This window comes from Labrus bergylta, chromosome 6, assembly GCF_963930695.1.
Source record: "Labrus bergylta chromosome 6, fLabBer1.1, whole genome shotgun sequence".
NCBI classification, from domain to species: domain Eukaryota; kingdom Metazoa; phylum Chordata; class Actinopteri; order Labriformes; family Labridae; genus Labrus; species Labrus bergylta.
The window spans coordinates 12,408,581-12,422,892 of NC_089200.1; the positions used below are offsets into that span (position 1 = coordinate 12,408,581).

General features: G+C 39.9%; 2 protein-coding genes across 3 annotated transcripts in view; both read right to left on the bottom strand.

The window, feature by feature from the left end:
* abca7 (ATP-binding cassette, sub-family A (ABC1), member 7) overlaps positions 1–4,961 on the bottom strand; it is a 28,792-nt gene extending 23,831 nt beyond the window's left edge. For both annotated transcript variants that reach the window (XM_065955763.1, XM_065955762.1), the window contains exons 1-6: positions 4,869–4,961; positions 4,125–4,228; positions 3,235–3,338; positions 3,038–3,128; positions 2,168–2,309; positions 851–975 (exon numbers count right to left, since the gene is read on the bottom strand). In XM_065955763.1, coding sequence (XP_065811835.1) covers positions 851–975; positions 2,168–2,309; positions 3,038–3,128; positions 3,235–3,300 — 424 coding nt within the window. In that variant the 5' untranslated portion in view covers positions 3,301–3,338; positions 4,125–4,228; positions 4,869–4,961. The remainder of the gene's footprint in view (positions 1–850; positions 976–2,167; positions 2,310–3,037; positions 3,129–3,234; positions 3,339–4,124; positions 4,229–4,868) is intronic.
* A 417-nt stretch (positions 4,962–5,378) lies between these two features.
* si:ch73-40i7.5 (amyloid-beta A4 precursor protein-binding family A member 3) lies at positions 5,379–14,171 on the bottom strand. Its single transcript, XM_020656917.3, has 11 exons — positions 13,903–14,171; positions 11,942–12,968; positions 11,349–11,376; positions 11,109–11,254; positions 10,786–10,872; positions 9,258–9,422; positions 8,436–8,615; positions 7,527–7,739; positions 6,587–6,706; positions 6,349–6,489; positions 5,379–6,203 (listed from the first exon to the last, which is right to left on the bottom strand). Exons 2-11 carry the CDS (start codon positions 12,953–12,955, stop codon positions 6,132–6,134), a joined length of 2,166 nt encoding a protein of 721 aa, XP_020512573.2. The 5' UTR covers positions 12,956–12,968; positions 13,903–14,171; the 3' UTR covers positions 5,379–6,131.
* Positions 14,172–14,312: the final 141 nt, after the last annotated feature.

Consider the following 14,312-nt stretch of genomic DNA (forward strand, 5'->3'; position numbering starts at 1 on the left):
TACCCCTTTTAGAAAAAAACAAACCAGTTTTGAGGTGAAAAATGTGAAAAGAGAAAAAAAGGCTGAAATGTATCCTTCACAGTATCGGCAGGTCCGGATTGAGCAGGTGTGTGTTCGGCCATTGTACTGGATGACAACCGAAGTAAAGGCCTACTTTCATTCATCCGATTGTTTGTCTGGAGGAGTCATGTAATTGAATCTGCCCACAGCAGGGAGGGGAGAAACAGCCTGCCTGTGCTGCTTTCATAACAGCAGTAAATGACCACATTCAGTCGTCACTCCACACCTGTTTATATTTATTTATACAGCTCAGCTACAGGATGCTACTGTGCTGATCAGATCAGCCTGGGAACAGCACAGGCTCAAAAATACAATAAACCCTGATAGCATTTTGTTACTCAAAAAACAACATTAGCATAGCAATCTTTCCCCTCTCTTTCAGCTTGCCTCTGTTGGATTCCCTGATTTCATCTTTGTGCTCATCTTTCCTTAATTTATTCAGAACCAAATGACCTTGATTCAACTACAAGACTCCATTGGGTTTCTCCATATACATAATTCCTTCTGATTCTTGGGGGACGACCTCATAGTTATACCTTGGCATTCATTTATTCATACCATATTGTTTCCATTTGGCCTGCTTAAATTATGTATAACGGGTACTACAAAGATATCTAATAACTTCCTTTATAATAGTGTCCATCAAAGGTTTACAGAGAAAAAGAAAAAAACATTTCTCAGCTGAATAAGGTATCTAGATAATGTGAACACTGCTTTGTTTTGGTGTCACTGTGTCAGAATGTCAAGGTATCCCTTCAGGTGCTAGAGGAGATTCAAACAAGCTGTATACTTGGCCAGGCTCCAGGTCTCTCTCCCAGCCTTCGGACACTCTTGATCAGGTCCTGAAAGCCTGAGAAGCTCCGGTTTCCACTGTAGGATAGAACAGTCTGGGCGTCCACAAATAGACGAGAGAGTCTGTAATAGGAAGACAATGAGAGGCCTCATTACTGGAATGAACACTTGCAGTTAGAAAATGGTTTGACAGACTATTTGAGATTGACCCTCAACACCAGTTATCCATCTGCATCTGCAATAATGTGTCCAAAATGAACCCGGAAGTTCTTACAGAACACTGTTTATTCAGACTTTTTGATCAGATACGGGAATGAACAAGAGCAAGTCGGATGTTAAAAGAATTGCATTTTAATGGTTAACTTTAAAAACAAGTGCAGCGGTGGTTCAAGAGATGGAGAGTGGGTCGTTGAATAATCACTGGGTTGGTGGTTTCATACCAAGCTTCATCTGTCTACATTTATGTGTGTTAAATCACTGAGCGCCAAGTTGCAATAAATACATTTTAATTGTAACTTGGCACCAATTTTTCCCTTCCCATGAAGGAATGAAAAAAATATGGATACACAAAAAATAGGTTTACTTAAATGATATTAAAGTAAATTAAAGCTACCTGGGAAACGAAAAAAAAGATTCTCTTGCAACCTCATAGCAAAAAAAATGACCAGAGGAAGACAACGCCTTGCCAACAATAGTCCTGCATATAACCTCACATAAAACCATATAATGCTTTTTGTTGTGACTCCAACAATTGAGCCCAAAGATCTCAACATAGACCCAGACGTGGTGTTTACTCCATTTCCACTCTTTGTGTTACGCTAACCAGCTAGTTGTAGCTTCATATCTAGCCACAAAGGGGTTTTGATCAAATGATCTAATATCTTTAAAGAATGGTAGAACCAGAAAATTTGATTCAACATGTCAAACTATTCTTTTGCAGGAATAAGTATGCAAGACATTTAAACGTTGCTTACTGATGCTGAGAAGCTAAAAATATGTTACTACAGTCTAGTTACAGTCAAACTAGCCAGGTCCTTTCAGCTGTTAATAAGCAAACGCAAGCAATAGTTCAACAACATTTTAATGGTACTTAAATAATGGCTGCACTTACAGTCTACTGTCAATTCTAAGCAAAAGCATTGCGTTTTAGTCTACAGAGTTAAAAGTCACAGGAGGACATTTTTAACAAAAACATTAATTATTTCCAACAAAAACTTGAACTGAATGTAGCTTGTCTGTCTGTTTGTTTTTACACTATTTAATTCTACAAACTCTAAACCTCCAGCTCCAGACAGCTGCCCTTACTTTTACTTACATGGAGTTGTCAAAGTTGCCAACTTGGCCCGCTGTCTCTCCCGGTGTCGGACTGTGGAAGCAGGGGTTGTTGATGTTGCAGATTATGCCCTGAATCCAGGGCAAGGTGCCTGCTGACGGCAAGGCTTTGTTTGGAAAGTGGCCTAAAAGCAAAGGAGAGAAGAAAGAAACACATGCAGCTCATTAGATTAGCCCAAAATATAAAACAAAGACTTATTGTGAAAATGGACTCAACAATTACTTGAGCAATACCTGAGCTGTTGATATTTAAAGAAAAAATGCTTTCTTAATTAAAAAAAGAATATCATCTTCAACCTGAGTTTCTTTTAAACGTAAGACCGGTGGACGAAACGTGGACGAAGAAGTAAGTGTTCAAATAAGAAACGTCTGGTAATAAGTATAAAAGCAGAGTCTGCAAAGTGCGCTGCATGTAGAAAAACGTATCAACGTCTTTACTTACGATACTACCAAACCATAAATAAATACTTGTTGGGATCAAATTTTAACTTTGGTAACATTTTTAATTTAATCATATACAAGGTTGTGTTTGTGGGGGTTTTGGCTAATTTGTTTCAGTCTATAGAAATTTTAATTTTCTGCACCAATAAACTACCAATATGTAGCTTTACTGTTTTTTTTTTACGTCTTCAAATGGGAAAAGTACAACTTCTCAAGCAAGGTCAGAATGCAGCATGCGAGGAAAACAAAAGTGCGTGAGTGTGTGGTTCAAGAATCACTCTCAGTGAGTTAATCCTCTTTAACTGGTTGGCACAAGGCCATTTTTCAGACCTTTAGAGTGTGTGTGTGTGTGTGTGTGTGTGTGTGTGTGTGTGTGTGTGTGAAAAGACACACATTACATAACAACACTCACATTGGCTCTGTTTGTAAGGCTGTGAATGACGGACAGAGACGAGGATGACAAAGAGGAAGAGCGGCCAGAGGAGCTCAATGGTCAGCTGGATCTGCGTAACAGAAGAAAAGGAGGGTGTTATAGATACAGGTTTATACTCCAAGCTGTGTCTCATAGTATTACAACCCATTTAGAAACAGTAGTGAAAATGTGGCCACCTTGTTCCTCCTGCGGTATGTGATGTTCTTCCAGAGCAGGAGAAAGAGCTGCCTGAAAACCCCCATCACTCAGCGTGCAGCTACCTGGCCATGATGCAAAGCTGCTAAACACAGCATGTGGTGAGAAAGAGACAGGTTCAACAGAGGATCCCAGTTAACTTTGCTGTCCCGCCCTTCTCTCACACCACCTTTTAAATACAGGCAAAAACACTTGTAAACAGATTATAAAAGAAATGTTCATCACTAGTAAGTGATTACCAGGCATTAGACTAAGTAGAGTCTAATGCCTTTTCAAACTGTTCTACGGGTTATGTGTTTTCTTTGGACTTTCTTTAACTTTGAACAGAGAGGTTCTGCACAACGTAAAAATAATGGCACTAACTGATTTATTTCAGTGGAGTAGGAAGTCATAGCAGTATTTCACCGTCGGTCCGTTATCTCGAACATAAGTCTGCTCTTTTTATTTTAATCAGAAAATGGACCAGCGAGATTTAAATTACTTGAGTACTTTTACTGCCTGAAAATGTAGTTAGATGTTTTAAAAATAAAAATAATATTGTGTGCTGCTCCTTAAAATGCTGTAAATTGTCTTAAGAATGAAGATTATCAAAAGTGACGACTGAAGTGACACCGTGCCTGACCCTTCACCTTGCAGAGGACAGTTGAATCCTGAATCCTCGACGGCCTACAATCTTATATTTTAACTTTTCACCTGTATGCCCTCACCTAAGACACACAAAACAATGTAAACAAATCTGCATATGACTGATCCAACAGGCTGGTTTTATATGTATCGTGGGTAGATGTTGTCTAATGTTGCCTGCTGTAATCTGCTAAAGGCAGACAATCCCTTGCTTCATCCTGAAATCCTCCTGATCCTTACAGCTTACCTGTTTCTTTCTGAGACGTTAACGTTTAGTTTTGCCCTGTGAATGACTCCAGAGTTTCTTCTCTTCTTCGTGTTCGTGGCTGGAGTAAATAATCTGTTGCAAATCTGTATAAAGACAAGATCAGGCCATTTTGCTCTCATTTGTTTACATTTCAAGCCAGTGCATGTGCAAGATCAAGTATAGGACACAGGTCAGATTACTGTATTTTCAGTATAAATCTACATGTAACATTTTTTATAACTTTACCAGGTTAAAATCCATTAGAACTTTTAAAGCTTTATCCTGTAAACACTTAATAATTCATATCTTATGTATTGGTCTCTTCTTGTAGCAAGCTAATATAACGGAAGAACTTCATAAATGTAATTACATGTTTACATTTTATCAAATAAAAACATAACAAACTAACACTATTAAATGTTTTACAATATATAAATGCATTCAGTATGTAATGTGGGTCTCAGCTTATTCAAAGAAAATGCAGAGTAAATTATGTCTACATTTTGATTGTTTAAGCTCAGACAATAAAAAAGTTTAGGTCACTCTTTGACTCTCACATTACAAATATTACATTAAAATAATTATCTAACGTGAAGCTTTGAAGGGAAAGTAGAAAAGTCCCACTAGCTTCCTCTTCCTACTAGCATGTTGCTGATGCTGTTTCTGGTATAAAATTACCATCATGCAATAAAACGTACAACGTGGTGAGCGCTAAACACTCTTCAAACTCCTGTTAATGATTACCTTTCAGTATTACAGGTGATAAAGTCTCCTTCGGTCTATCGGACACACAGCCGCCGGTAGCTTGTCATTGACTCATCATTTCCCGTTTGTAACAGCAAGTGTGATCTGGCGCTAAGTCCCACCCACCGGCCACGCTGATTGGTCAAAGTATATTGCAAGGGTGGGGTCACAGTAGCCGGTAAAGGATATGATTGGCTCTTTTCCCCTATGTTTTGATAATCGTAGACAGCTGATTGGGCAGGCTTGGACAGAGCCAAGTTGTGTAACAGTGTATGTATACAGTGTTATAGAAAGTGTAATAATGACTATGCATATAGAACAAGGCATTACCATTACTTTATTAGCAAAAGCATAATGTAAATACACTATAGATCTGTAACGACTTAAAATAACTGTATATATATATAGTTTACGTTTCATTTGCATTTATGACACACATTTTCTTTCAATTGATGTGCTACATTCAAGTTTTTCTATTACATATACTGAAAAAGAAAACAAGATTCAATCAGCTGTTCAAATTTTAATACACAGCAGCCCAAGCACAGTCATTGAAGGGATGTCACTTTGTTTTAAAAAGTCATTTCAATTTATATATTGCCTATATAAAAACAACTTTGCATCTGAAATAATTCAGCGACCACAGACTCTCAATAAATAACATCCATAGGATATCTTACAGGTCATTTTAATGAACAATGAAAACAGAAAATTCTTAAAAATATATGTATCTCTCCATCAAATAAGGCAGTTACCTTCAAGTGTGCATAATATCTGCTTCCTGTCAGGCACAGTCAGGGAAGCATTATCGAAATGAACCGGCGCACGGACCTGCATGTGTACGTGAAGGACTGGAAGTACATCCCAATGAGTGAGATATTGATTTGATTCCCCCTGCAAGCAAGTTCAACTCAGGCACAATGGACACACCAGGCTGGAAGACGAAAAGCTCTATAGATTACAGTATACCTAGTACTTGTAAAAGTCATACACGTTAAAAATATGTTTTTATGAATTATTGCATCTCAGCTAGCTCAGCAAAGCTACCATCCGTCCCTGACACTTAAAAATATGCTTTCATGATATTCCAATGAACTTTACATCATAAAAATATATAGCTAGACTAGCTTGTTTTATTCAGTGGTGTGACAACAGCTTTCTACAAGCTGTATGATCAGTTGCATAATATTTTCGGAGTTTGGCAAAAGTTCTGGGAGCTTGAACACTGTGCAGTATTTTTGTCCTTAATGCAGCTGAAAGCGCTCAAAGAAACATCGGCTGCTCTTGTCCTGTTAAGAGGCGGTATGTTGAAGATGGCATGGTCTTCAAGTGAATCTGCAAGGAGAAGAAATAAATCGAAACTTGAAGTTGATTATACCATTTAAAAACGTTTTTAAAAAAGCTATGAGGGATAGAACTTTTACTGTACTTATGACACACTAAATCTCATTCTGCATGCAAGAATTTGCTCTCGTCTCACCTCGCCGACAGCATTAGTCAGGATCTGGATGATTTTGTCGTGTGGTGTGGCTACGACGCTCTGCCCGTTGATTTCAATGATGCGATGCCCAACACGGATGCCTCCTCTTTCTGCTATCCCGCCCCGCATTAAACTGCAGATCTGTACCAGAAATGTTCATAACAAAGAGATGTGAGCCACAGCTGGGAGGCAACATATAAAGAAGGTGAAGAAAAGAGATCTACAAAGGCTGACTTACAATGCCATCCTCCACACTGAAGCCTAACTGAAACTTGGGATCTGGCCTCCTGATAATCGCCATGGTGACTGGTGGGCAGTGAACGATGCTGAGCTTCACGTACTTTTGGCCTTTTAAGTCCTGAAACCGAAACAAAACTTGAATCAGAGCAATAAAGTTATAGTATTTTTAATGTTTTGTTCAAAGTTTAGAAGCTTTGACCCTTGTTTATTTTGTCTTGAATGTTACTGTCTTAACAAAGTGCAACAAAACCAGTTATGCACCTTTTTTGGAAATACTGTTGTCCTTGATAACTCCTGTATTAATGTCTCTGTCACTTGTCTTTCTTTTACCATGTGCTGTCTGCAATCACTTTTGAATGATTTCTCTCTGAATCTGTTCTAAATATTGTTTTTGACATACTTTTAATGTAATTTTCGATGTCAATGCACACTAGCTGAAGTTTACTGTTAATTGGTTGCAATCTAGACCTCCACGGTCCCTACATCCTGCCTGTGAAGACCTAAACGTGCTGATGCAAAGCACTGCAATAATTTGATTAATTAAGGCCTCATGAATTACACTTAGCAATAATAATATCCACAGTTGATGGCACTAACAGATGTCAAACACAGGTTTGTGCTTCAAGGAGTCTGCTCTACCTTTACAGGGTAAGAAAAACTCTTGAAACACTTAAGTAGTGGCAAAAACAACTGGATGAGTAATGATATCTGTACTTTAAAACCCAGTAAATATCTGACTGCCAGTATCATTATATGTAGAGAGAGACACAGGGCCATCTAGTGTATCCTAAGAAAAGTACACTTGCTGTGCAGGAGGCGACCATAAAGCCCCATATAGACGTTCTATTATTACCACAATCTGAAAAATAAGACTTTCGATTATTGTTGTCATTGTTGTTGTTTTCCCCATGATAGTATGTTCGCTCCATGTGTCTTACCCGGATGATGTTCTGGCAGGCGGACATGTGCAGACCCACCAGGCTCGTGCTGTTAACAGACACGATGCGGTCGCCGATGCTGAGCTCGCCGCAACGTTCAGCGGGACCTCCGTGAAGGAGGTTTGCCACCACCACTGTGGGCAGGATGGAGCCCCAGCCTGACTCCACCACAGCCAGACCCAGGATCTCTCCAGCTGCTTTAGTGATGGCAACCTGAAGTAAATGACCAAAACCACTGAGAAACTTATCTTGTACATTTTTTTTTTTGATGTATTAGTTACTACACAGGTGCTGTCTAAAATGAGATAATTAGTGGGAAAATTTGCCCCAATAAGGTGAAAAATGAAAAGAGAAAAACAGGCTGTAAACACAGTAGTGAGTAGGGTTGTGAAGATTTTCGATACCTTCACATTTTTTAATAGCACATGTTTTAAAACGATACGATCTCCCTTTTTTTAAATCAGTATTTTAAAATGTATAGATTTGAAAATCCCTGCCATTTCTGTTCATCAACAACAAGAAATTACCCAATATTGAGTACCTAGAACAGTTTTTTTTGTTTGCTGTGGTGTAGAAACAGGTATTGATTTTTACTCGTGTCATATTGCATTTTAAGATTCTGGCATCACACTAAGTGGTCAGAGTGCCGAGAAGCCTTGTAAGCTAAAACTCTGAGTCACATCTGGAGAAATCGCTGTATCATGTATCATGTTATATATCTCATAATGTTTCTGTCAACAACAAGGCAAAAAAATAATGATGTGTAATTCATTTCTCTTTAAAAGCTACATATGAATGTTTAAAGGACATCGTCTGTAAGCAGTGATATAAAAAAAAAGAGTATAAAAGAATCACACAAAGATGACATCACATCTGTGTAAAGACATGCAGCGACATCACTGAGCTTACGTCTCTGATGTTCTGAGAGTCCGAGAAGTGGGCCAGGTCTCCGTTGTAGAGCTCCTGACTTTCCAGGTAGTCACTGTACTCGCCGGGCCTCAGATCACTGGACTTGATTCCATTGGCCTGAAGAAACTGCTGGTAGGCGACTCCGAACGCCTGCCCGATGGCCTGGGCTATGGTCTGAGCCTGGAACAGAGAAACGTTGAGTCAGGGTTTATCTGTTTTGTTGCATTCAAGTCCGGCTCCATTTTCACTCAAATGCACGCATAAAACATTAGTGACAATCAAGTCTTTCATCACAGTCTTCTTTTTCTGTTTCAGCATGTCTTTTAACCCCACTTGATTTTACAAATAAAAGATTTCAGTTGAGAAAAACACAGCAGTAGAAACAGTGGCCTCATGGCTTTAAGTGTCCCACAGCTTCTTAGTTTCTAAAAAAGAAACTCTCCCTCCTGCTTCTCCCATTCAGTCTTGCCAACAGCGGGAAACTGGGATGACAGCCAGACCACTTTTACATTCAGGAGAACTCGCTCGCTGTCTGAGGGACGGAAACCAGGCCAAGCCAAATCTGAAACTATTGTCCAACCCAAACAAACAGCACATTTGATCAGAGGGCAACACTGAGGGGAGCGATAGACACCTTAATAAAGTCTTTCATTGTGAGTTCATTAGTGGGGTAAAAGGCTCAAGGAAAAACAGATCAATTGAAATGATGAAGTGGTGACCTCAGGACACAAAAATCCTGGGATACAAAATGTATGAGAGCTACATGAGAGATTACTATTTCATAAATAAGGAGTTTGACAGCTTTTCTGTCGACCAACTTACATCAGCAGAGGAGAAGACGTGGCAGATCATTAAACACTTCTTCTGAGACCCGGAGGAAGAGTCTCCATCCTGCCCTTTACGTTTCCTCCGAGCCATCAGGACAACAATGTCACCGATGTCAGCAATATAAGAGATCATCTGCAGAGCATGATCCATCATGGCCTCCTGAGAGGAAATAAGACATGAATGGGGTTACTATTTTTAGAAACAGGAAGTTGTGCTTTCTCTTCGACTTGAAACTTGCTTGAGTTAGTGATACTGTAGCTTTACAAAGAGCACAGCCCCTCTTTCTTTTCTTCTATTTAAGTCACTTTTTTTTTTTTGCTTGCTAATCTACCATTTGAAGAGTTATCATTGGTGAGGAATCAAATACATTTGGATTACAACCACCAGAAGTTCTGCAATGATCAGCTGCAAAAGAAGCTGAATTCAGAAGGCAGGAGAAAAAACACAAAAAGAACTTTTGTTATTTTCATATCCACAAGCATGGTGTAACAAGGAGCATCCATCCATGCAAAGAGGGAGCAGCTGACAGCAGATGACCCACTTTGGCTCTCTTGACAATTCAACCACACTGTGGAGGAAAATAGACCTCTACTATGACTGCAACATTACTGCAGAGCACTGTTATTAAATCACCACCCAATTCTATATTGAGCCTTCGTACTTAAAGGGCTTACAAGTGAAAATGTAGAAGTGCAATGGTGCCCTTCAAACCCACTTCTAAATACATGTTTGATCTTTAACTCAGGCTCAGGATGAGAAAGCAGGTCAAGACACTTCATCAGGAATATATTGTAATGTCAGATATTTCTGCATTTGGAGGGTTTCTTTCAAATATAAGATTCACTACTGTGATTCAAAATTGTTTAATAAGTCCTCAGATCAAGCAGTTTCTCCACAATGCACAAAGTAAAACTAATCCTAAAAAGTTCTGAATAAGTAAGATCATCTCAATGATTTGATCTGACACTGGAACATCTTGATCAAAGCTGTCCATTGTTCACACTCTGGTTTTCTTAATTTCGTTTCATCCTACAACCTGGAACCCATACAAACTGAACTCTACTGTAGTGTAGGGCTGTTCAAATGAATCACTTCTGCGATGCATCACAGTGCGGACGTGTACCGATTCTGTATCGATGCAGTGACAGAACATAATTGACTGTTGAGTTCTGACATTGCTTTTAGATTTTCCTGCTGCAGCTGGACCTATAGAATTTATCTTAGTTCTACAGAAGAAAAAGGGAGTTCATATTTCACTGACTGCTTGTCTTCATTGATTAAAAAGAAGCCATGCGCAGTCATACAGAAAATTGAGGATGTAACTCATCGTCATGCATCATGACATCGAATCGACACGTTGACAGGATAATGGTAATCGTAATGGAATCATGAGACCAGATGCACAGCCCTGGTGTTAATACTGAAAAAATAAATGCTCCAGCAAAGAGAGAGATAAGTTTCTCAAAACCTGATGATGTATAAACATTCAATCAGCCTTTTCTAAGCCATCAGAAAAACACACCTGTGTATCATCGGTGAGCACTTTGATTCGCTGTGTAGAGATAAACAGATCCACCTCCGTCATCGGCTGGGACTCTCCCTCTGGAGCCTGAAAGACACATCAATCACACTGATATCAAACGTGTTTCACTATCAATATCAGCTGTTGTCAGTATTATAGAAGAAGAAGAAGAAGAAGAAGAAGAAGCTGGATCTCAAAACATTACAAGAACAATAAAAGATCCAACACACAGCGGCAACATCAAACAGGGCAGCGCATAGCCGTGATGTCACAGGCTGATGATTTGATTTTTGAATTGGTTAGAGTATCTTTTGTGGTTTCACCTTGATGCGGTCCACGGCCTCCTGAGCCTGGGTCATACGAGCATTTGTGGACGGGTTCTTCTCGGATCTGAGCTGAGTGGAACCGAGGTACTTTGCACCAAACACGACTCCATCCAACAGGTCATCCGGGTCACATGGACCAGGCACTGAAGAGTCAAACACACAGACAATGACTCCAACGCATTACATTTAGACGAGCTGCAGTTCAACAAAAACAACAAGTATGACGAAGTGACTTACCGTCTTTATATGACGGTTGATCATCACTCTGCAATCACAAGGAAAAAAAAAGGAATTAGGTTTGATTAGTGTTTGGTTAATTAAAAGACATTTCAAAGAATTTTTTAAAGCTTACTCAGCAACTTCAAAAGACCAATCTTTGCTTTGTATTGCTCGTTCTTTTCTTGAGAAAACAGAACTAAAAAATGACAGTCTTTAGTTTTGTTTTGGCGGCTGAACAGACGGAGACAAAACATTTGCTTTTTGTAACTTTTGTAACAGTTTGTAATAGAAGTAGAAAATCTGGACATTTTCTATCTGAGAAAAAAAAGCTACAAACAATCAAACTAAAATATTTGTAAGATGACACTTAAAAGTTATCAAATTTTAAACAGCTCAGATGATATATGAAAGCGATTCATCTACTTTATTTTATTCTATATGATGAAACTTTACACTAACTTTAAGCTCAAAAAGCCCCAAAATAAATGTTTAAAAAATAACTAAAATGCACGAGTCACATGAGGACTAGGGTCTTCTGTGTGAAATTGAACAAATATATCTGCTAGTTTCAGCAACAAAAAAAAAAACAGAAAGAAAGTACATCAGCTCACCTGCTCACTCTCTGCAGCAGCTTCTTCTTCTTCGTCTGGAGGCTCCTCGCCCAGCTTCATCCACACTGGTTCAGGGTACTCATCATCAGGTAAGGAGGCGAGGGAGTCCTCCCTGTGCCGCTGCTGTTGACCGTTCCCATAATGCCGCCAAAACCTTGGTGTGTCCTCCTGGTTGTAGGAAACGGACACAACGGCGTCGACCTCCCCTCTGATGGGCACGCGGTTTGGAGCGGGTGTCGCGCCGATCTCTGTGACTTGCAGCAGCCCCAGCAGGTCTCTGTGGTGGCTCTCAGAGAACAGGAGCCCAGTGGTCTCACTGCTGTCATCTGTTTTCAGGGAGGGCGCACACACTTCATGCTCAGACCGGCTGGAGTAGTGATGCTGGGTGAGGTGAGGTACTGTCCTCTGGCTGGAGTGAGGCTCTTCACCCATCATTTGGAGCTGGCTGAGCAGGCTGTGAATGCGGCTGTGGTCTTCATCACCTGAACTCTTCTTGACAACCTCGACCTCGTCTTCACCGACTCTGCTCTCCACATCACACAAGGCTTCCCCCTCCTGTTTTTCCCTGTCACCCTCCATGTCCTCAACCCCTTCCTCATCCTCCACTTCTTCACCCTCTTCTTCAAGTTCAACATTAATATCCTTGACCAGCTCTACAATATTTCCCAGAAGCTCTTGCTGGCTCATGTCGAGAGAAGCCACAGTGCGACTCACGTCCGACGGTAGTGTTACTGGCTCACCTTGGCCGGCCTCGTCCAGATTTTCAACAGCAGGAGGGAAATTAGGGTCCTCCAAGTCATCGGCTGAGCCTGCCTCGCTGGAGGATTCAGATCTCCAGTCTAAAGGAGGAGGCTCGATGGGGTTGTAAGAGTCCAGATCCTCCACCGCTGAACCTGGACTTGCTGCCACAGTCTGTCTGCTGAACTCAACACCGGAGAGTAGCTCAGCCGGATCAGCAGCGGGACACAAGGTGTTTGAGGCTGACTTAACAGCAGGGCAGATGTCTGAGTCCATTTTGTAAGAAAGCCTGTCAGAGGCATTACAACACACATTAAACATTAAAGAAAGGGATCTTTTTGTAAACAAGAGGTGGTGCATAAAACAACCTGCTGATGACAGAAGATTGTGACACATATTATCTTTTGAGAAAACAGACACTGTTAGTTAAAGGTTGCATTATCTCAAGTTCAATCATATAGTTTCTTGTCCTCATTGCACCTTGACCGACGTGACATGTACAAAGTGCACATGAACATGTGTCATTATTACCCATCATGTACACTTCTAGAGACCATTACACTATCAACACCAGTAATTCGGTTACCATGACAAATAATTTCAAGACTATGGATCTATACTTTTAGACTATCGAAATAACTGCGTAAGAAATAAGTGCGCAAGATAAATCATTCAAAAAGCTGCTGTTTTTGAAAATTGTGATCATCTGTATGAAAGCAGTCACAATTAAAATGTTTACAAAATAATTTTACTAATCACGCAAATCTGATAATAATTGGTTATATAAATAATTCATGAGGAAAGTGAGGATTTAAAAATAAAAATAAAATCCCCTTTTTCTTGCTTTAGTTTGTATAAATAGAAACAAATACAGCTGCTTGGGTGGATGTTGCGTTAACGGTCTGAAAAGAAGCCTGTAATTTAGACGACTTGCTTTTATATCCAGAATTAGATTTATCCTCTCCTTCAAAGATAGGACATTGAGGGGAGGAATTTAAATGAGGGCTTTCTGTTCGGAAAACCAATCACGTTTAATCAAACACCCAACCCAAGACTCACGTTTTATCCACGTTTAGCCACTAAAGATAGCTATTCAAAGTAGCTTTACGTTAACCAATTCAGCTTATTCAAAACCTCATCACCCTCCAATGAGCTCCTTAGCAGACGGTGTAGTTTCTACGTTTGAATGTGTGTTTTAAAGCAGCGAAACGAGCAGTTCTTACCTGATGTTTGAGGTCTTTCTCGGTTCCTTTGTACCCACACACTGACTCCTGTGTCTGCCACGACAGAGAAGTTGACGTGGTTTGGGATTTCAGTCTTTTTCTAAACTTTAGCTTTGTTTGAGTCGTCATACTACCACTAGCGACACTGTTAAATATAATAACTTGCACATAGTCATGCGGTTATAAAAGTTAATATGTAGAGCAGAGCTGCATGTCATCGTTTCTTCTCAACTCGATAGTTTTTTTTTTTTTAGCTGACTCTGAAGCTGTGCTGCGTTCAGGACACTTTGTAGCGCCCAGTAAGTAATCGTTCTCTGGTTTATTTCTTCGCTGCAAGCCTAAACTAAAGACTGTAAATACATTATTTACACAGCCTATGGCCTATACCGAGAACATGATCATTAACTCCT

Coding starts and splice junctions, on each gene's coding strand:
- si:ch73-40i7.5 (XM_020656917.3), bottom strand. CDS start 12,955: ATGGACTCAGACATCTGCCCTGCTGTTAAGTCAGCCTCAAACACCTTG. Junction 11,255..11,348: donor TCAACCGTCATATAAAGACG/GTAAGTCACTTC, acceptor TTGACTCTTCAG/TGCCTGGTCCATGTGACCCG. Junction 7,740..8,435: donor ACTCTCAGAACATCAGAGAC/GTAAGCTCAGTG, acceptor CATTTACTTCAG/GTTGCCATCACTAAAGCAGC.